At 38.6% G+C, this 23204-nt stretch overlaps 1 protein-coding gene across 1 annotated transcript in view; it reads left to right on the plus strand.

Moving 5' to 3' along the window:
- The window catches only part of HELQ (helicase, POLQ like), a 48720-nt gene that overhangs the window by 18043 nt on the left and 7473 nt on the right, over positions 1 to 23204 (plus strand). The window contains exons 8-15 of the mRNA XM_081582329.1: positions 5498 to 5737; positions 9950 to 10091; positions 10446 to 10550; positions 15282 to 15504; positions 16587 to 16744; positions 18424 to 18522; positions 21590 to 21763; positions 22209 to 22322. Coding sequence (XP_081438455.1) covers positions 5498 to 5737; positions 9950 to 10091; positions 10446 to 10550; positions 15282 to 15504; positions 16587 to 16744; positions 18424 to 18522; positions 21590 to 21763; positions 22209 to 22322 — 1255 coding nt within the window. The remainder of the gene's footprint in view (positions 1 to 5497; positions 5738 to 9949; positions 10092 to 10445; positions 10551 to 15281; positions 15505 to 16586; positions 16745 to 18423; positions 18523 to 21589; positions 21764 to 22208; positions 22323 to 23204) is intronic.

Genomic DNA, 23204 nt, shown 5'->3' on the forward strand with positions numbered 1-23204 from the left:
AGAAGCAGAAGATACTAAGAAGAGGTGGCAAGAATACACAGAAGAACTGTACAAAAAAGTTCTTCACGACCCAGATAATCATGATGGTGTGATCACTCACCTAGAGCCAGACATCCTGGAATGTGAAGTCAAGTGTGGGCCTTAGGAAGCATCACTACAAACAAAGCTAGTGGAGGTGATGGAATTCCAGTTGAGCTATTTCAAATCCTAAAAGATGATGCTGTGAAAGTGCTGCACTCAATATGCCAGCAAATCTGGAAAACTCAGCAGTGGCCACAGGACTGGAAAAGGTCAGTTTTCATTCCAATCCCAAAGAAAGGCAATGCCAAAGAATGCTCAAGCTACAGTAAATTGCACTCATCTCACACGCTAGTAAAGTAATGCTCAAAATTCTCCAAGCCAGGTTTCAGCAATATGTGAACCGTGAACTTCCAGATGTTCAAGCTGGTTTTAGAAAAGGCAGAGGAACCAGAGATCAAATTGCCAATATCCGCTGGATCATCGAAAAAGCAAGAGAGTTCCAGAAAAACATCTATTTCTGCTTTATTGACTATGCCAAAGCCTTTGACTGTGTGGATCACAAAAAACTGTGGAAAATTCTGAAAGAGATGGGAATACCAGACCATCTGACCTGTCTCTTGAGAAACCTGTATGCAGGTCAGGAAGCAACAGTCAGAACTGGACATGGAACAACAGACTGGTTCCAAATAGGAAAAGGAGTCCGTCAAGGCTGTATATTGTCACCCTGCTTATTTAACTTATATGTAGAGTACATCATGAGAAACGCTGGGCTGGAAGAAGCACAAGCTGGAATCAAAAATGCCAGGAGAAATATCAATAACGTCAGATATGCAGATGACACCACCCTGATGGTGAAAGTGAAGAAGAACTAAAGAGCCTCTTGATGAAAGTGAAAGAGGGGAGTGAAAAAGTTGGCCTAAAGCTCAACATTCAGAAAACTAAGATCATGGCATCTGGTCCCATCACTCCATGGCAAATAGATGGGGAAACAGTGGAAACAGTGACTTTATTTTGGGGGGCTCCAAAATCACTGCAAATAGTGATTGCAGCCATGAAATAAAAAGATGCTTACTCCTTGAAAGGAAAGTGATGACCAACCTAGACAGCATATTAAAAAGCAGAGACATTACTTTGTCAACAAAGGTCTGTCTCGTCAAGGCTATGGTTTTTCCAGTAGTCACATATGGGTGTGAGAGTTGGACGGTGAAGAAGGCTGAGCACCAAAGAATTGATGCTTTTGAACTGTGGTGTTGGAGAAGACTCTTGAGAGTCCATTGGACTGCAAGGAGATCCAACCAGTCCATCCTAAAGGAGATCAGTCCTGGGTGTTCATTGGAAGGTCTGATGTTGAAGCTGAAACTGCAATACTTTGGCCACCTGATGTGAAGAGCTGACTCATTTGAAAAGACCCTGATGATGGGAAAGATTGAGGGCAGGGGAGAAGGGGACGACAGAGGATGAGATGGTTGGATGGCATCACCAACTCAATGGACATGAGTTTGGGTAGGCTCTGGGAGTTGGTGTTAGACAGAGAGGCCTGCTGTGCTGTGGTTCATGGGGTGGCAAAGAGTCCGACACAACTGAGTGACTGAACTGAACTGAACACACACGAGCAAAGTAATACTCAAAATTCTTAGAAAATTCCAGAAAAATGCGTACTTCTGCTTCATTGACTCCACTAAAGCCTTTGACTATGTAGATCACAACAAACTGTGGGAAATTCTTAAAGAGATGTGAATTCCAGACCACCTTACCTGCCTCCTGAGAAATCTGTATGGAGGTCAAGAAGCAACAGTTAGAACTGGCCATGGAACAATGGACTCGTTCAAAACTGGGAAAGAAGTACATTAAGACTGTATATTGTCACCCTGCTTATTTAACTTCTATGCAGAGTACATCATGCAAAATGTCGAGCTGGATGAAGCACCAGCTGGAATCAAGATTGCCATGAGAAATACATAACCTCAGATATGCAGATGACACCACCCTTATGACAGAAAGCTAGGAGGAATTAAAGAGCCTCTTGATGAAGGTGAAAGAGGAGAGTGAAAAAGCTGGCTTAAAACTCAACATTTAAAAATGAAGATTATGACATCTGGTCCCATCACTTCATGGCAAATAAATGGGGAAACAATGGAAACAGTGACAGGCTTTATTTTCTTGGGCTCCAAAATCACTGCAGCCATGAAATGAAAAGACACTCCTTGAAAAAAAAACAATGATAAACCTAGACAGCATATTAAAAAGCAGAGGAATTACTTTGAAAGGTCCATAGAGTGCTGTGGTTTTTCCAGTAATCATGTATGGATGTGAGCAGGACCATTAAGAAAGCTAAATGCCGAAGAATCGATGCCTTTGGACTATGGTGTTGGAGAAGGCTCTTGAGATTCTCTTGGACTGCAAGGAGATCAAACCAGTCAATCCTAAACAAAATCAACTCTGAATGTTCATTGGAAGGGCTGATGCTGAAGCTGAAGCTCCAATACTTTGGCTACCTGATGCAAAGAGCCAACTCATTGGAAAAGACCCTGATGTGGGAAAGATTGAAAGCAAGAGGAGAAGGGGACAACAGAGGATAAGATGGTTGGATGGCATCACTGACTCAATGGACATGAGTTTGAACAAGCTCCGAGAGTTGGTGAAGGACAGGGAAGCCTGGCATCCTGCAGTCCATGGGGTCACAAAGTCAGACACGACTGAGCAACTTAACAACAAACAATAAAATAGTTTAGCTCCCATCTTGGTGGCTGTTAACTAAAATGTTGTCATATTTAGAGCATACTTTTTTCTGTTTTTCTGTAATTTACATGTAGATGAATATAATCTAGGGCTAAATGGTTTCTGATCTCAGTAGTATCTTCGAAAGATAATTTCTTGAAAGTCATAAAGTATCAGCCCTTATCTTAATTATTTGCCTCCTAATCATAACTTTCACAGGAAGCAGGTATAGTACAATCTCCTAGAATATGCTTCTTATGTGTAGTTTATGTGCAAAGACTGAAGCAGAGTTTTCCCCAAGTGATTGTCTCAACCTCAAGGAAAATTATCTTTTTTATGGCTGTTAGTGCTTTGGACTTCTAAGTCAAGAATGTCTTTTAAACACTATTTCCTGACAATGGCCAAAGCTCTGATTGTATCACTTTCCCTAAAAATCTCCCTTAAAGTGATACCACAGTGCTTCTTAGCCTAGATTGATGCTAAAATCTGACCCAATTTACTTTTTCATCCTTATTTCTTCTACTCTTTATCCACCCTGCACATCATCCAGATTGAGCTTCTTGTCTTCTTTTATTCATGTATTTCTGGCTGTGCCCAGTCTTTATTGCTGCACACAGGCTTTCTCTAGTTACAGTGAGCGGGGGCTACTCTTGGTTGTGGTGCTCAGGCTTCTCATTGCAGTGGCTTCTCTTGTTGCAGATCATGGGCTCTAAAGCTCAGTAATTGTGGCACACAGGCTTAGTTGCTCCACAGCATATGGAATCTTCCCTGACCCGGGGGTTGAACCCATGTCCCCTGCATTGGCAGGCAGATTCTTAACCACAGGACCACCAGGGACATCCATACTTGTCTTCTTTGTTTATGCTTTGAATCACCCATTTCCATGCCTGCGATCATGCTTTACCTTCTGCCAATAATGTACTTCCCCACCCCTCATTGTGAGAGAGTTAACTTAGGCAGGTTGATAAGGAGTCCAAGCCTAAGGCCCCTTTAAGGAGGAGGTCAACATTTTTTCTTTTTCACATTCTTTTGACTTAGACAAGTAGGCCTTGTAGGCAGCACTATCTCTTGTTCAAGGTAAAAACTTCCCGCAGCCTTGAGCTCTGGGTTAACCTGTTCCTTCTGGCTAATCTCGTGCTGATGTCATTCCAGGGTGTATGTTACGGAAATGGTCTGGGCAAAATTCCCACAGCCTTGAAGTATTTTTATCTATTCTCAGCAGCTAGGTGAGCAGTGCATAAGGCCCCACTTAAATTAGTGAGGCGGGTACTCTCCTGCCCTCTTCTGATGTCTTTGTCAGAAGCTTTTTCTGTCACTTTCACTTTAGATAAAATCTACACAAAGCTCTGAGTGACTGAGACTGTCTTTGGTCCCAGAGTTAAATCTTCTCCTTCGGAGATGACGTATCTGGCGGCACTGTTCACCACTAAGCTATCATCTGCCACCTCTAACCTGTTCTTCAGGACCCAGCTCACATCTCAACTTCCCCCCAGCAAAACCCTTCTCCATAGATCCATGTCTTATCTGGTCATTTACAAATAGTGTCTCCCTTCTCTTAAATTATAGGGTAATTGTCCTTAAGACTTAATTCCTTGAGAAGAATTTGTCCCTTTCAGGACCTCAAACTCTGACTGGAAAATAGTAACATAAATTCTGTAGCTCCCTACCCAGCTATCACTTTTGGTTCTTGCACTGTTGACTCTCGATCACTTTCTGCCCCATTCTTCATTGTCTCCTTGCCACCCATTTCTCAGCTTCTTATGAAATTACTGAACTTGTGCGTTTAGCACCAGCCAGAGCTCTCTGTGCTTTCCATGAAGCTTGCTACAACAGTACAGGGCTGCGTGTATTATATTTATATCTTAGACAATATTTTTTGGGTTTCCCAGGTGGCACTAGTGGTAAAGAACACAGCTGCCAAAGCAGGAGACGTAAAAGAACACGGGTTCGATCCCTGGATAGGGAAGATCTCCTGGAGGAGGGCATGACAACGCACCAAAGTATCCTTGTCCAGAGAATCCCATGGACAGAGGAGACTGGCGGGCTATGGTCCATAGGGTCGCAAAGAGGTGGACATGACTGAAGTGACTTAGCACACACACAGACTATATTTGTTCGCTACTAGTATTCAGAAGTTGTTGCTTCACAGTCAATCAGTAGTTAGTTGTACTTAGTCTTTCCTTTTTTTCTTTTCTAGAAGGGAATTGAGAAAAATAGATGCTTCTAGGAAGGAGATATTGTAGGATATTACTGAGGCTTCTGAAGTGCTAATGTTTAGACAGTGTTTTACATATAATTCATATGCTTTAATAATATATATATTATCTTCAGAGAGGAAAATTTATGACAAAGCAATTCATCTTCACTAAAGATGTATTTTCTTGTGAAAAAAAAAATTGTAACTTCTAGAGCAGGTGTTTAAACCCAGCATTCATGAATTCATAGGAAGTACAGGATTGAACCTCAGGAAGTACACAAACCCTCTGAAATTATATGCAAAGTGTTGTATTAATGTGAATATCTGTTTTTTCCCTTAGCTTTAAGCAGATTTTCACAGGACTCTGTGATCCCCAAATAGGTTGAGAGAAATTGCCTGTTAATGAATTCAGAATTTACAGTTCTAAGAATGTTTTATGTACTTAAGTCAATAAAAGTAACATGATTTTAAAAGGAGAATGTTTACATGTAGCTACTAAAATTAAAATGGTAGGTGCTCTGTCCCTATAAGATCAAAGGTTCTAACAGATCTTTTCCCTAGGGAATATCTGAAGCACAAAGAGAAGGAAAAACAGGAGGTGATTAAGAACTTGAAGAATGTCAGCGGTGGCAACCTGTGTCGCGTGTTAAAGCACACCATCCCATTTGGAGTTGCTTATCACCACAGTGGCTTAACCAGCGATGAAAGGAAGCTCTTGGAGGAGGCCTACTCCACAGGGGTCCTCTGCCTGCTCACCTGCACATCCACCCTCGCAGCAGGTGTTAACCTACCAGCGAGAAGGTAAGATACAAGTCATTGTCAGCCAGGCTCCAAACTTTGGTTCCCAGCTTGCCAACAGGTTTTTTTTTTTTTTAATTGGTTTATTCTTTCTCAGTAATGAATGAGAATTTATCAAATGTTTTCTTCAGCATTTGCTGAGTTGATTGTTTGGTTTATTTCCTTTAATATCTTAATGAAAAATGACATTAGTGATCTCTCTCTCTCTCTCGCTTTTTTTTAAATTTATATTTGGCTGTGTCTGGTCTTAGTTGCCCCTCGTGGCCTCTTTACTGCAGCACATGGGCTTCTCTCTAGTTGTGAGCAGGTTTAGTTGCCCCACGGCAAGTGGGATCTTAGTTCTCCAGCCAGGGATCGAACCTCTGTCCCCTGCTTTGGAAGACAGATTGGAAGACAGATTCTTAACCACTGGACCACCAAGGCAGTGTCTTAGTAGATCTCTTGCTAGTATTAGTCCTTCTTTCTTTAGTCCTCTCCCTATCTGGTTTTGATATTAGGGTTTGTTATTCTAGTTATGTAGAAACAGTTGGCAAGCTTTTGACCATTCTTTTTTTTTTTTGTCTGAAAGAGTTTATTTAACATAGAGAGTTCCTTGATACCTTAGAGAACTCATCTATGAAGACTTTTGAGTCTATTAATAGTATCTTTTTTTTTCAGAGTAGATCCTTGTTTACCTTTTTAGTTATTACCAAAGCTGTGGGTGTGTGCAATTGATTTCCACTCTTAGTTATTGATGACGCTAAAATTTGTGACTTTTGTTTTCAAATAAATGGTCAATTTTTATAAATCATCCAAGAGCTTTAAACTATATATTTTATGTTGGGTATGCACTTTTATGTATCTCAGTGAGATTGCAATTATTAGTCATGTTATCAGCTCCTCTGTTTTCTCCGTGATTCTTTGATCTGTCAGTTCCAGAGACGTATGTTAGTTTCCCACTGTAATTATGGAGTTATCAACTTCTCCTCTTTACATTTTTACAATTTTTTGCTTTGTATTTCACAACTATTTAGGTATATAAAGTGAAAGTGAAGTCACTCAGTTGTGTCTGACTCTTGGTGACCCCGTGGACTGTAGCCTGCCAGGATCCTCTGTCCATGGGATTTTCCAGGCAAGAATACTGGAGTGGGTTGCTATTTCCTTCTCCAGGAGATCTTCCCAACCCAGGGATTGAATCCAGGTCTCCCACATTGTAGGCAGATGCTTTACCATCTGAGCCACCAGGGAAGTCTCATTTAAGTATATAAAACTTTATTCCAAATATCTTATGGCTGAATTACTCCTCTTATCAGTGGAATAAGTCCTTGTTTTCCTCAGAGTGACTTTATTTTAAACACTAGAACTATGTATTTTTTGGCAACTATATCTTTTTCTATTCTTTTGTTTTCAAACTCTGTCACTTAGTAAGTTTTCCATTTTTTCAGACAATTGTTGACATCATAAAGGAAGTTATATATTTTATTTCTGTTAGCAATGTTTACTCTTAAAATTTAACAGTGGTAATCAAATGTGTTTTTCTATTATTTTAGAATTGATAACTGTATCCTCTGCTCAACATCTCAAGAGTCTTAGCATTTGTATGTTTTTTTCTACACTGTCTTGTGTATTGTTGCAGTTACCTAAAATGTTAGGTCTAGATTTTTAATTTTCTCTCATTTTAAAAAAAATTTATTTATCTTTAATTGAAGGATAATTGCTTTACAGTGTTGTGTTGGTTTCTACCAAACATCAACTTTTTCTCATCTTATAATCAATAATTATTTAAACTTACCAATAAATCATACTTGTGTGGGTTTTTTGTTTTGTTTTGCCTACCACCGCCCCTTATATCGAACATCTTCCTTCAGTGATCCATTTTTTATTTTGCCATCCTTGGGTAATTCTTTTTAAATGATGCATTGGAAATAAAAATTTTTGAACCTTTGCATAGTTGCAGCTATCTTTAGTTTAGCCTCATACTTGAACACCTCACGGTGAACACAATGCTAGGTTCAGTGTTTTCCGTTAGGAGCCTTTGTAGTATTCTTCTACGTCTTTAAGGAACTAGTGGTGGACATTTTTGTTTTTACATAGGCTTGCTGTTTTTCCCTCTCCAGAAGCTTGTATGCTTTTCTCTTTAACCTCAACATTTTATCATGTGTGTGCTCAGTTGCATCCAATTCTTCTCAACCACATGGACTGTAGCCCACCAGACTCCTCTGTCCTTGGAATTTCCCAGGCAAGGATACCAGAGTGGGTTGTCATTTCCTACTCCAGCGGATCTTCCTGATTCAGGGATTAAACCTACATCTCTTGCGTCTCCTGCCTTGGCAGGCAGATTCTTTACCACTGGACCACCAAGGAAGTCCCTAGCTACTTCTGATTCATAGGGCTTAGCCCTTGGGTACATGCTTTCAGTCTAAAGTTTTATGCCTTTCTTCATCTTAGAGTAATTATTTTCAGTTATTTCTTGTATTATTTCTTTCCTTCCATTATCTCTGTTTCTCTGCTTTTGTAACTTCAGTTAGACAATTGGAATCTCTTAAATTGGTCTTTCATTTCTCGTAACTTTTCTTACACATTTTCCAGTCTATATGAGTTATATGACTCCTTTACTTTCTATGTTACAAAATCAGTTTTTGATTATATCCCACTAACTATATTCATTCATTATTCAGTTCTTCAGTTGAATTGTTTAAATGAATTAATTTTTTATTTCTAAGAATTCTCTTCTTTTGTTGTTCTTTCTTTATAGTACTCTGTTCTTCTACTGTAAATATAGTACCCTCCAGAATTTTCTGTGCATACTAATTCAATTTTTTAAAGTTCTTTTCTGTTCCCTGTCAGATGTATATTCTGTATGTTCTCATTGTTTGTCTTCTATATCATTTGTTTTCTTCATGTATTTAATAATCTTGTCTGTCCACTGAGATTTATAAATAAAGGAGTTGGTTGAATAGTTTAGGTAAATAGCACAGGTTTTCTCTCACCTTTGAAAAGGAAGGCTGGCTATAGACTTCTGTATTCATGAACAGGATTGAAATCACCATGTCATAGGTCAAAAACAGTTGAAATCTGAAATTTTATGTAGTTGATAATACAAATTCGTAAATAAATATGCATATGTTAGTGGCCTGTGGTCAGATTTTTCATTTATGGAGTATTAAATCAAAAACCTTTTGAGATTATTGCTATAGTGGATTGATCATAAGCTTTGCAGCTAGCAGACTTAAGCTCAAATTATGATTCTATTAGTTACTAGTCTTGTTGGTTTTGATAAGCTACTTATCTGTGCTTCAGTCAACTACTTTGTAAAGGAAAATTAAAGTGCGTAAGAATATTATCAGCAATCCCACTGCTGGGCATACACACTGAGGAAACCAGAATTGAAAGAGACAAGTGTACCCCAATGTTCATCGCAGCACTGTTTATAATAGCCAGGACATGGAAGCAGCCTAGATGCCCATCAGCAGACGAATGGATAAGGAAGCTGTGGTACATATACACAATGGAATATTATTCAACCATTAAAAAGAATACATTCGAATCCATTCTAATGAGGTAGATGAAACTGGAGCCTATTATACAGAGTGAAGTAAGCCAGAAAGAAAAACACCAATACAGTGTACTAATACATATATATGATATTTAGTTAATCAGTAAAGATAACCCTGTATGCAAGACATCAAAAGAGACACGGATAAATAGAACAGTATTATGGACTCTGTGGGAGAGGGTGAGGGTGGGATGATATGGGAGAATGGCACTGAAGCATGTAAATTATCATATGTGAAACGAATTGCCAGTCCAGGTTCAATGCATGATATAGGGCACTCGGGGCTGGTGCACAGGGATGACCCAGAGGGATGGGATGGGGAGGGAGGTGGGAGAGGGGTTCTGGAAGGGGAACACATGTACACCCATAGTGGATTCACGTCAATGTATGGCAAAACAAATACAATATTGTCAAGTTAAAAAATAGATAAATAAACTAATTAAAATAAAAATTAAAAAAAAGAATATTATCACCTCAAGTTTTGTAAGATTACAGATAATATACATAAAGCACCTAGGACATCATAACATAGATTACCAGTAAATAGTAGTTACGTATTATTTTGAGTTAATATGTCATTAATTGAATATCACATAAAAATAATGAAATGAAGAGTTTAAAAATAGATGCTAATGGTATAGATTGACTATCACTTTTAATTAATTTTATCAATTCCATAGAGTTATATTAAGAGCCCCCTATGTTGCTAAGGAATTTTTAAAGAGGAATCAGTATAAACAGATGATTGGCAGAGCTGGCCGTGCTGGAATAGATTCTGTTGGGGAGAGTATCCTTATATTGCAAGAAAAAGACAAGCAACAGGTAATAATCTGTTGGTTGGTTGGTTGTTTTGTTGTCTTTTCTCAATCTTTAATTTAGCCCTTCGATATCATCTTTTAAAAATTAATGATTAATATTCCTGTAAATAATGTTTCCTTCTCCTCTGTGATTAAGCATTAGACAGAGTAGCTTGAATAGTTCTATATTTCAATGAAAAGTATTTTCCCTGTCTTCTTCCATTTTCATGAGGATACCTGTTAAATTCTTATTTTTTTGTCTCTCTGTTTTTTGTCTCTCCCAGCCTCCACAAGATCTATGCAAATTATAAAATTTTATATGGAACACGATTTGTTTTTTATAATAACATAAAACATAATATTGCTTTAACTCTTGTAGGTATTGGAGTTAATAAGCAGACCATTGGAAAACTGCTATAGCCATCTTGTTCAGGAATTCACCAAGGGAATCCAAACTTTATTTCTTTCTTTGATTGGTTTGAAGGTATTTTTTTAATATTTTTATATCTTCTTACTATTATTTGAGACAGTGGTTGAAAAGTTTTGAAAACTAAAGAAAGTTGAAAAAAATGCTCACTTCCATATATTGCGGAAAAGAGCAGTCTGTGACATGATAAATCTGAATCTGGATTTACATGTGCATTTTTAATCCTTTGAATTGTATGGAACAAATAATAACTGGGCATCCATTATAAGTAAGAGACTTTGGTGGATACTGTGGGGGATAAAGGAGCCTAGAAGCATGGGTCCTGATGTTGGATAATCCGGCATCTCTGCCTTGGTAAGAAAAGATCCTCTGTAGTCCTCTGACCATAATAAACATTTGTGAAGTCAGTATAGCCTTTATCAGGCAGAAAAAAAAAGTTGGGTGGGACACAATGGGAAAACACTCTTTTCCCTAAGATTAGAAATTGGCTCTCTTTTTTAAGGTTATTCCTGAGTAAAACCTCTTTTTTAGGGTTATTCTTTTGTGCCCAAGGTCCCTCAGCCCCAAACTGGTAAAGCCAGGGTTTGAATTCAGCTTTATCTAACTAAAAACCAGGACTCTTAATCTATCATGTAGCCTACCTTTATTATCCCAAATTGGTGTAAGTGAAAGTCCAAAAGATAATTGATGAGTAAAAGATATCATGAGACTGTTTTGATTGCCTTGTAGATGAATGGTATAATATTTTATCTCCTGGTAAATTATAAGAGTGAAAGGCTACAGAAAAGAAGAGGAATGAGTCCTGAGTATTGAAGGAGATGGAGGTTTTAGATAAACAGAGGGAAGGAATAAGCCATTCCAGGTACTTGAAATAAATTGAAAGATGAGAAACCTTAAGATGACGTGGAGTAACAGTCAATAGACTAGATACTGTAGCTGTAGAGGAAGGCTGAAGATAACCTAGGAGTAGAAAGTTGGGTGGAAAAAGTTGGGCCAGACTGTGTGCCATAGTGGGGGAGGATGGGAGAGAGTGCTTAAAAACGAGACTGAAGCGTCGTGACACAGTCACGTATCAGTGGGGAAATCGTCAAAGTGTTTCGTGGTGGTTTAGAGCAAGGGCTCTCATGTCACACATACCCGTGTCCCTGTCACAGCTCTGTCTCTGTTACTTGCTAACCCTGTGTAAATTACTCCCACTTAAAACTCACCGAAAACTGTGAAACACTGCTGAGAGAAACTAAAGAAGACCTAAATAAACGGAGAGAGATACCATCTTCACAAACTGGAACGCTCACTTTTGTTCAGATGTTATTACTTCTTCCTGCATGGGTCTATAAATTCTGTGCAATTCCAATCAAAATCTCAACAGGTTTTGTTCTTTTTTTTTTTTTTTTTAAGAAATTACTGATCTATACTGAAATTTATTTGGAAATGCCTTAGGGTAGGCAAAGATTTCTTATATAGGAAACTGCTAAGTCACTTCAGTCGTGTCCGACTCTGTGCGACCCCATAGACGGCAGCCCACCAGGCTCCGCCGTCCCTAGGATTCTCCAGGCAAGAATACTGGAGTGGGTTGCCATTTCCTTCTCCAGTGCATGAAAGGGAAAAGTGAAAGTGAAGTCGCTCAGTCGTGTCCGACTCCTAGCGACCCCATGGACTGCAGCCTACCAGGCTCCTCCGTCCATGGGATTTTCCAGGCAGGAGTACTGGAGTGGGGTGCCATTGCCTTCTCCGTATATAGGAAACAAAAAGCATAAATCATGAAAGAAAAAAATCAATTCAATAGACTTCATATTTTTATAATTTTAAAAGATGCTACTTAGGCAATGAAAAGGCGGGAAGAACATATACATCTGACAAATACGTGTATGTCATGAGTTAGGACTCCATGCAAGGCAATGGAATTGAGGCTTCACTTGAGACCAGTGCACTCAGGTACAGGAATCCTGGAGGAACCGATTTGGCCACAAGGGTGTGGTTTTATGGGCCTGCAATGCCAGATCCATAGGGCTCAACAGTTTCAGTTAAATTCTGTGTTAACAATTGAAGTACAGCAGCAAGAAGACCAGGCAGAGTCGGCTCAGGAGATTAACCAGTAGGCAACTGTTGTTCCAAACATGCCCTTACGAGGCTCCTGGGCCCCGTGCTGAGAAGAACAGGCCATCAGCGTTCTTCTGCACATTGGGGTAGGGCTTCACCACAGGGCCCTAGTTGTGGAAGGAGGCTGGAATTACAGACGGGGGTGGAGAGGCAGAAAAATCTTTGGAGTTAGAATTGAAGGAGAAGTCAAGTCCTCCAGACAGAAAGAACCAGAGGGATGGGGTGAGAGGTGAGAAGGGCAGTGTGAGGTCAAGAGGCAGGAGGGTGGAGGTGGGCATCCTTGGGGAGACTAGGTTTTGGTGGAAGAGATGGAAACTCCAGGAATTAGAATATAACAGTTGTTGGGCCCTGGGATGCAGGGAGCCTCCAGTGATCATTTCTCACGTCTATGTTTCAGATACCTTGCTAGATACTTGATATGCTTTTATCTCTGATCTTTGTATACCTTTGAATGAAATAAAATAGTTCTGCTTTCACAAAAAAAGAATCCAAGGCAAAAAGAGGTCACATAGGCTGCTTGCACACTCTTTTCCAGGCTGCCGAGGTCCTGCCTAGATCCCTATGATGGTTGCCCAGCTGGTCTCCTGGCATCAACTGTGCCCTGCCTTCCCACACCCCCTCCATATTATTCTTCAATAGATCAATCTTCTCCAAATATAAATTCCTTTCTGCCTAAAATTTGTTAATGGTTGTTTCCCACTGCTGTTAGGATTGAGTCCAGATCCCTTATCATGGCCTTGTTTGGCCGCTGAGTCATGTCCGACTCGTTTGCAACCCCGTGGACTATAGCCCACCAGGCTCCTCTATCCATGGAATTCTCCAGGCAAGAATACTGGAGTGGGTTGCCATTTCCTTTTCCAGAGGATCTTCCCGACGCAGGGATCGGATCTGCATCTCCTGCATCGGCAAGCAGATTCTTTACTGCCGAGCCACCTGGGAAGCCCTTATCACGAAGCCTGGCGTGCTGCAGTCCATGGGGTTGCAAAGAGTCAGACATGACTGAGCAACTGAACGACAACACCAACACTGTAGATATGGCCTCTGCCTCTCTCTCCATCCTTATCATCTCTCAACACGCTCTTACACTCTGCTCTCCAGACACACTGTCCTTCTGTTTTCATTTCACATTCTATGCCCTTCCTACCGCAGTGGTCTGCAAGCCTGGGACTCATTCATCTCAGCTGTCCGTCTCGTTTCACCCTCACCCACTCCTACTCACCATCAGACTTTCACTTCACCACCACTTCCCTGGGGAAACCTTCCTTTACCACCAAGTGCAGTCAGTTTCTTGGATGCATTATAGAAACACACTTCTTTCCTTTAGTAGCACCCATCAGTTTGTAGTTGTATTCTTGTTAGTGACTTTCTTTGGCTGATAACTTTACCCCCCTGGAATGAAGCCCTGGGACAGGTCCATGTTTATTCTCCTGTATCACCAAATCCCAGTGACTAGCATAGTGCCTGGCATGTGGTTGGCACTCAGTAAATACTTGAATTATGGTCTGGCTTTGGAGTTGGTCATGGCTGAACTTGCAGATTGGGGCAACATTGGAGAACCCAGCTTTGAGAAGCCAGAGATAGAAGCTATCCCAGTGGGTTACAATCACTATGTCTAAAAATTTTTACAGAGGGATACAAACATAATGTGATGGTAGCTAGAAGGATCAAGTAAAGGGGTTTGTTTGTTTGTTTACCCTCAGTGTTAACTGTACTCAGTTAAAAAACAATATAGAAACTAAGTATGTTGATAATCTATAAACTGAGTATCAGTTCTTGAATATCTTAAAAGTGCAGTTTTAGCTTGAATGAATATTATGTTAAGGATGGACTTTTATTAAAAGGAGAAAAAGCCCTAGGAAATGTCCCTGCTCCATAATATTTTTTGTTATCCTTTATATTGGTTTACTGTGAAATTACTACTTAAGTTTTCCCACTGAAATATCATCGGAATTGAAACAGAGAAATATGCTTATTTATTGACTATATTTTAGTATAACATGCTGATTTCATTAAAATTGGCTAATGTAAGTTATGCACGCTCAGAGTCAGCTCTACATCTGAATACCACCGTTGCTATTATAAGTTTTAAACAGTGAGTTGGGGGGAGAAAAAAAAAGCAGCAAAAGAACAAAGAAAAGAGATGGGGATGAGAGAGACAAAAAGAGGGAGAAAACTGCTGTTTATTTTCAGGTAAAATATCAGGGAGAGTATTGCTGGATCCTGCCTTAGTGGAGACTTTCAGTTGTATTTTCCATATGTGTTTTTTTTAAATACAATTTTTAGAGCTAAAGAATATTTTCACAGGTGGCTGGGAGGGGGTGGAGGGAGGATTTCTGAAGGAGGCTGAGTGGGAGTTAGTGACAACTGGTGGGGAGTGAGCAGAGGGCACAGTTTTGGAGATACTGTGAAAAAGTACTCAAAAACCTAAGGAGTTTTTGAATCAGAAATGTGTAGATGCCTTCATTAAGAGTATAAATATGATAACTATATTCTCCCTTCAATTGTTTTTTCTTGTCATTTTAAAATATCATTATAAAAGTACCTTTATGCAACTATGTAGATTTTATAATGATTTTTATTTGAATAGCTTTGAGGTATGGAAATGAGTCCTCTTGTTGATGAATTATTCATTCAAAATGATGCCTTGAATTAGAGAAGCTGCTCTAATGGTATCCTGAATTGTTTCAGATTGCAACAAACCTGGATGACATATATCGTTTTATGAATGGTACATTTTTTGGTGTTCAGCAAAAGGTTTTGTTGAAAGAAAAAAGTCTCTGGGAAATAACTACGGAATCACTTAGATACTTGACAGAAAAAGGACTTCTACAAAAAGTTACTATTTATGGGTCTGAAGAAGAGTTCCAAAATAATTTTCATATCACAAAGTTGGGACGAGCTTCTTTTAAAGGTAAGAGCTTACCTGAATCTGACTATGAATCTGAGGAAATGCATTGGAAACAATAGTAATTTTCTGCAACTCTAAATTAGATTTGTAATTTCATATTAATAATAATAATCTTATCTTGCAAACTGTTAAACTACTTCAGTTTTTAAAAGTTGAAAAATGTTTTGAATTGCAAGTAATTTAGAATACTGTAGAAATACATGGAGGAAAAGATGGTCCTCCCTCCTTCATGCTCGCCTCCCCCAGCAATCGTACAAATCTTAATATCCTACCAAGAATAGCAATTTGGTATATATCTTTTCAGACATTTTCTCTAAATTTAATAACAATTTGATATATATTCTTCCAAATATTTTGTGTATGTATATTTATGTTTGTGTTACATGTATATATGCATATATACATATGTACATATATATGTATATATAGCACACACACATGCACACACATACATATTGAATAGTATAAGTATATGGAGGCAGCTTGCTCTTTTCATTTATAAAATATCATGAGCATCTTTACACATCGGTCCCTTTAAATCTACCTCATTTTTCTTTTAGTACATTAGTCATCCACACTATGGATACCGTAATGTATTTAACCATTCCCCTATTGATGGACATTTACACTGTTTCCGATTTTTCTCGGTTATAAACAAGGGCATCTCTGTTCATGTATTTTTGGGTATGTGTAGAAATGTTTCTTTAGGTTAGATTCCCAAGAATAGATTGATTAGGTCAGAAGGTATGTGCTTATTAAATGTTGATGGATACTATAATATCAAAATGACCTCCTAAGTTTGTGCTAAGTTACATCGTAAGAGATTGTAAAGAATTTTTTTTTTAAATATATTTGGGGGCGAGGGATCTTTAGTTGTGGCACTCGAACTCTTATTTGTGGCATGTGAAACCAGAGATAGAACCTTGGGCCCCCTGTACTGGGAGTGTGGCGACTTAGCCACTGAACCACCAGGGAAGTCCCTCAAGGCTTGGTTGGTATGGTTAGGTAAACCAGACTTTCTTTAAAATCACCTCTTTCCTCCTTCAGTGATTGTGAAAAATGAACTCTTTGGGTCTTTCTTTTAGGAACTATAGATTTGGCTTATTGTGACATTCTTTATAGAGACTTGAAGAAAGGTCTTGAGGGTCTTATGCTCGAAAGCCTTCTTCATCTAATCTACTTAACAACTCCCTATGATATGGCTTCTCAGTGTGACCCTGATTGGATGATATACTTCAGACAGGTGAGAAGATAAGATTCTGCAATACAGGCTAAAATAATTAATCACAATATGATTTTTATCATGTGATTATTTTTTGCTATTAAAATATAGCATTGAAACATGTATGTTATCATATGTGAAACAGAACACCATTCCATGTTCGATGCATGAGACAAATGCTCAGGGCCGGGGCAATGGGATGACCCAGAGGGATGGGATGCGGAGGGAGGTGGGAGGGGGGTTCAGGAAGGGGAACACATGTAAACCCAGGGCTGATTCATGTCAATGTATGGCAAAAAATACTACAATATTGTAAAGTAATTAGCCCCCAACTAAAATAAATAAATTTATTTAAATCAAATAAATAAATAGATAAATAAAGTAACGTGGAAAAAAATCAACTTCACTAACAAGCAAGAAGTAAATAAATAAGGAGAAAAAATATATATATATTTGAAATTGGGCCTTTCGAAAGATGAAAGGCCCAATTTCAAGTATATTTTCATAGCCAGAAAAAAGACTCACACGATAAAGAATCTGTCTGCAATGCAGGAGACCTGGGTTCAATCCCTGGCTCGGGAAGGTCTCCCGGAGAAGGGGAATGGCAACCCAGTCCAGGTTTCTTGCCTTGAGAATTCCATGGATGGAGAAGCCTGGTGGGTTAGTCCATGGGAACTGCAAAGAGTCAGACATGACTGAGCGACTAATACTTTTTATGACAAGAGCATTTTTTGTTTGTTTCACTTAAATATTTTCTGTTAAATGTAAACATGTTTGTTGTCAAAAAAATAAAGAAAGGTGCAGAAGAGAAAAAAGGACCATACCTGGTCCCCATCTCCTCAAGGTGGTTACTCTTGCGATGTGGTGACCACTACATTTTCTAATGCCTGAAATGTAAAGAAAACCATCGCTGAAGGTTGAGTTTAATTACATGAAAGCGCTATCAGAGTCACACACGGTGTCACCTCCTGTCACACCAAACCCAGTGATGTTGATACCTGAGAAGGAATAATCATCTTTATCTCCAGTAGCAAGGTGGAAGTGGCTGTACCTGTTACAAAACCAAGTGGTAGAGTACAGTCTACTATGATTTTACTGTGAACAGGCAGTGGCAGTATGCGGGTCTTCCAGGTGGCATAGTGGTAAAGAATCTACCTGCCAATGCAGGAGACACAGGTTTGATCCCTGGGTCAGAAAGATCCCCTGGAGCAGGAAATGGCAACCCATTCCAGCATCCTTGCTTGGGGAATCCCATGGACAGAGGAGCCTGGCAGGTTACAGTCCATGAGTTGGTCATGACTGAGCACATGCACACAAACACATGTATATAAACAATGCAATTACTTCCAAAAGCTTTCCCTCCTCCCCCTCCCCACAGACATCTCCCGAATGAAACATAAACGCAGTCCATGAAAATCATAGACTGTGGTTACAGTATTTGTGGCCATGTCTTTTAAGTTCATTCTACTAAAGTTTGTTATATTTTAATAATACATTAAAAGTATTGCAAGCTTGTAAGTAAACACTTGTGTTATTTGTATTACTTGTAATACAAAACTTGCATTACTTGTAAGTAAAATTTGTGTTAGTCTTTCATAGTTTTTATAATAATGAAAATGTGATGTGACTACTAGATTTGGTTAATGACAGACTTTTTAAAGTTACAATGTAATTTTTCTCTATATTCTTTTTCTGTGTAGTTTAACCAGCTCAGTCCAGCAGAACAAAATGTCGCTGCTCTGGTTGGAGTCTCTGAGAACTTTATTGGGAAGAAAGCATCAGGTCAAGCTATTAGGAAGGTACGTACCATAGTCTTTTTTTTTTTCTTAATAGCTAAGTTCATGTAACAAAAATTAATGCTGTCATCTCATCTCCTTTGTTGATTTGATCATTTTGGTTCATTTTTTTGGTCTTTAATGTAATTCCCACTTTACTATTCAAAACATCTGCAAACCAGAAATTTAGGTATTTTTTAAAAATAATGTTATTTCTGGGTGGTTGTGATTGCCCTTTTTTGTGTACCTTTGTATTTCTAAAATAGTCATGCACATCTAAGGCTCTTAGCATAGGAAAAGGTAAACCTTATTAATCTATTTTTCTTAGGCTACTTATTATGGTTTAAATTATAACAATTGTAAAATATTTTCACAATGTTATAGAAAAGAATCCTGAAATAAGTTCAGTTCATGGGAGAAAAGTTTTCTAGAAACTTTTTCTTAAGCATTCACTTGGCATCAGGAATTCTAACATGAGACGAGTTTTTGGATTTTTTATTTTTGTTGGTGCTTTTCGTTGTCCCAAAGAACTACCAATGTACTTCAAGAACATAAAGCATTTTAGAAGGTTGAAGCAGAGAAGCCAAGTACTCTTGTGTGATATCTTATATTTTTGTCTTTTAAAGTTAAGTCAACAAACAAGACTCAAGTGCTGAATGCGCCACACTAACTGTACAAGAAGTGAAAATAATTCTTTGGCAAACACACATTCATTTCCTTAATTAGCATAATTTTCTACCTCATAATAATTACACTTTTTTTTTCAATTTTCATTTTGTTTGGTAATCTAATCTTCATTGAAGCCTAATGATTTTACCTACTGTTTCCCTGTATATCTTTTAAATTTATATAGATATTACTGTTTCATTTTGAAAAATGGAAGATGTTTTACTTACATTTGAATTGAATGGTGTAGCTGTCCTCTGTATTGAGGTATCATAAAAGTATAAATACACGGTACTTCAGTATTCCTGTTGTCCATATTTAGATTCGGTCTTTTACCTCAGAAGTGACTACTGTTTAGACCTTCAGAATGTTGAATAAAAATATTTCTTAAAACAAACCTTTTGTTTCAAACTCTAAAATATATTTTTTAAAAAATATTAATCTGGAGCTCATTACCAAGTAATAAACATTTATAAAATCATGTTACAATAATGCATCTGTTGAAACTTGAATCAGAATTTATTTTTATTACATTTTATAAGACAGTCAATAAATGTTTGTTCAATTTATAATTATTTAAAATAGTATGAGCATGGATTTATCTTAATTACAAATGAACGAGTTACTTGTTTAATACTTTGGAAGTATCTTTTTAAAAAAATTTCTAGAGAACATATTTACTTAAAATCTACTTGATTTCTCCACATTGAAAAGGACCTTTTCTTTAAACATTTCTTGTAAAAGATCTTGAAATTGGCGTAAAGTGACTTATCTCGCCATGTAATGCAATTATGTCATTTTTCTTGGCTTAGAAAATACATTCTAAGCAAAAATCTTCATTGACTCAATTTATAGTTAATAATGAAGGTGCACTAAAATTGGGAAATTAAAAAGTGATCTTTTCCTAGTTGTTAGTCAACTATCATGCTTTTTCAGATTAAAGCCTTTAAAAGGGTGATCTAGTATCAAACATACAGAATCTGAAATTCTTACGTCCTTCAATGTGCTCATCAAAGTTCTCAAACATTCTAAGTTCTCATCTTAAACATTCTTTTACTATAGTGGAGGATATAATTTTATATTTTAAACCTCCCTTTTCTCTTTAAAGTTCATTCTTTTTTTTCTCTGATTTCAAGCATGCATTACTCAGTTTCTGAGTTAGCTTGGAATTAGCTGTGAAATGCTTTATACAAAAAATAATCACTAGGCATCACAGGCAAAAGCAGATATACAGAATAGAAATTGTCAACTACAGGAACCATTTCTCTTTCAGTGTTTTAACTTCTGGAAACATTAATTATTTACCATGACCAAGTTTAAGTCATAGAAGCTAGTATTTACCCTTAGTTTGCAATATAAACAAGCTTATTAACATATTTATCTAAATAAACACATTTGTCTAATTTATAATCACAGTCATATATATGTGTGTGTGTGTGTGTGTGTGTGTGTACACCCAACCTGTAAGTACTACCAGGGGCTTCCCTGGTGGCTCAGTGGCTCAGATAGTAAAAGAATCTGCCTGCAATGCAGGAGACCCAGCAGGAAGATCCCCTGGAGAAAGGCATGGCAACGTACTCCAGTATTCTTGCCTGGAGAATTCCATGGACAGAGGAGCCTGGTGGGCTACAGTCCATGGGGTCACAAAGAATCAGACACAAGTGAGCGACTAACATTCAACACTACAAATACTACAGTAAATGTAAAGGTTTCCCCAACTCCTACTCTTCCCGTATTCTTTTCCTAAGGCTGCCATCACAAATTAGCACAAACCAGGTGTCTTAAAACAACAAAACTTTATTCTGTCACAGGTCAGGAGGCCAGAAGTCTGAAATCAAGATGCTGGCAGAGTTGTTCCTTCTGGAGGCTTGAGGAAGAACCATCTTGCCTCTCTTGTGGCCTTTGGTGGTGGTTAGCGATCCTTGTAGTCACCATCTCGCCAAAGTCTGCCTCCTTCCGTCTTCACACCACCTTGTCTGTCACTCATGTCCTCTCTCTTAGAAGGATATTAGTCAGTGACTAATGGGCTCAAGGGCCCCCTGTATATCCAGGATAATTTCATCTCAAGATCCTTCGCTAATTACGTCTACAGAGATTCTATTTCCAAATTAGGTCACGTTCAGAGGCACCAAGGGTTAGGAATTGAATATATCTTTTGGGGAGGGACAGTTCAACTCACTATACTCCCTACAGAAGGAAATTTAAATTGTAAACAGTTTTACATATCTCTTTTTTTATAGACTTGGAAAAAATAATACTTGGAACTAATCTAAAGTACATTTGTTATGACTTAGATTTATTTCTGTAGAACCGCTCTGTCCTCTCTGTGCTGTGTGCAGCTTCATTCTCGTTACCTTTTGTCCAGTTTGAATGTGATGTACATTTTAAGCAGGTCCAATACATGAATTTATTTGTGTCTTTCTAGAAGGTGGACAAGAACATTGTCAACAGACTATACCTGTCTTTCATTCTTTATACCTTGCTCAAAGAGACCAACATTTGGAGTGTGTCTGAAAAGTTTAACATGCCTCGAGGATATATACAAAGCCTTCTCTCTGGAGCTGCATCATTCTCCTCCTGTGTGTTACATTTCTGTGAGGTAATTCCATTAACTAGATGATACACGCTTTGCACATCTTGTTGATGTTTTGATTAACGTGAACAGAACTCTTCTTTTTTAAAATATTTATTTATTTAAATTGGAGGATAATTACAATATTGTGATTTTTTTTGCCGTACATCAATATGAATAGGCCATAGGTATACATGTGTTCCCTCTCTCCTGAACTCCCCTCCCTAGAATTCTTCCTGTTGACTTATTTTTCAGTTTACACTCTTTGTCCTAAAACCATTCTGTTCAAATTCCTCCGCCTCTGCCATGCTTCCTCATAGTAATTTTCCTCAGAGTCATTGCTCACCTCTGGTTTTACCCAACTTCCAGAGTTTATCAAAGGGTGAGTCCTTTCTGAGCCCCCTACCACACATACTGAATTCTGAAATAACTTATGAGATTTCAGTTCTGCGTATCTCTCTGTGTTTTGCAGGAGCTTGAGGAGTTCTGGGTTTACAAGGCCCTTTTGGGAGAACTCACCAAGAAGCTGACCTACTGTGTAAAGGCAGAGCTAATTCCACTCATGGAAGTGACTGGGGTTTTAGAGGTTAGTAGCTTCTTAGCCGGAGAAGGCAATGGCACCCCACTCCAGTACTCTTGCCTGGAAAATCCCATGGACGGAGGAGCCTGGTAGGCTGCAGCCCATGGGGTCGCTAAGCGTCGGACACGACTGAGCGACTTCACTTTCATTTTTCCCTTTCATGTACTGGAGAAGGAAATGGCAACCCACTCCAGTATTCTTGCCTAGAGAATCCCAGGGACGGCGGAGCCTGGTGGGCTGCCGTCTATGGGGTCGCACAGGGTCGGACACGACTGAAGCGACTTAGCAGCAGCAGCAGCAGCAGCAGCAGCTTCTTAGCTCCCCAACTGAGATGATTTCAGCTCACAGAAAAATCAGGTTTTACTGTTGTGTCACAGGGTGAGTGGCAACAATAGCCATATTACTCATTTATCATGGGAATCTTTTTTTATTTGTTTTTAATAAATTGCTGCCACGGCCTCCCCAAAATCCCTGTCAATCCAGAAGCAGTCCTGATGAAAAATCACATTTGTGGAAAAATGTCACAGTAGAGACAGGGTGATTCTCCCCAAGTACACGAGCCACCCCTCTTTCCTCCAATATGTATGTGTGCCATACCCTCCTCCTCTCCAGCAAAGACTCACCTTCTGTCAGTTTAGGCAGTGCTTGTTGAAGGTGGTGGTCACTCGGTGGCAGTGAGGGTCATTTACATTTTCTAAGAGAATGAGATGAAGGTTTCCTCAGCTGGTTTCTCAGCTTTCTATTTTTGATCAACCCTTGTTTTCTGTTTATTCTGTTATTCAGTTCTTAAACCAGAGGAATTCTGCTTGGGAAAGCGTGCACACACATACACACACTCACACACACACTCCAGAGGTCCCCTGTGTAGATAGTGAGAACATTCTAGGG

Source organism: Giraffa tippelskirchi, chromosome 1, assembly GCF_054371585.1.
Source record: "Giraffa tippelskirchi isolate mGirTip1 chromosome 1, T2T-mGirTip1v1.2.pri, whole genome shotgun sequence".
In the NCBI taxonomy this organism is placed as follows: domain Eukaryota; kingdom Metazoa; phylum Chordata; class Mammalia; order Artiodactyla; family Giraffidae; genus Giraffa; species Giraffa tippelskirchi.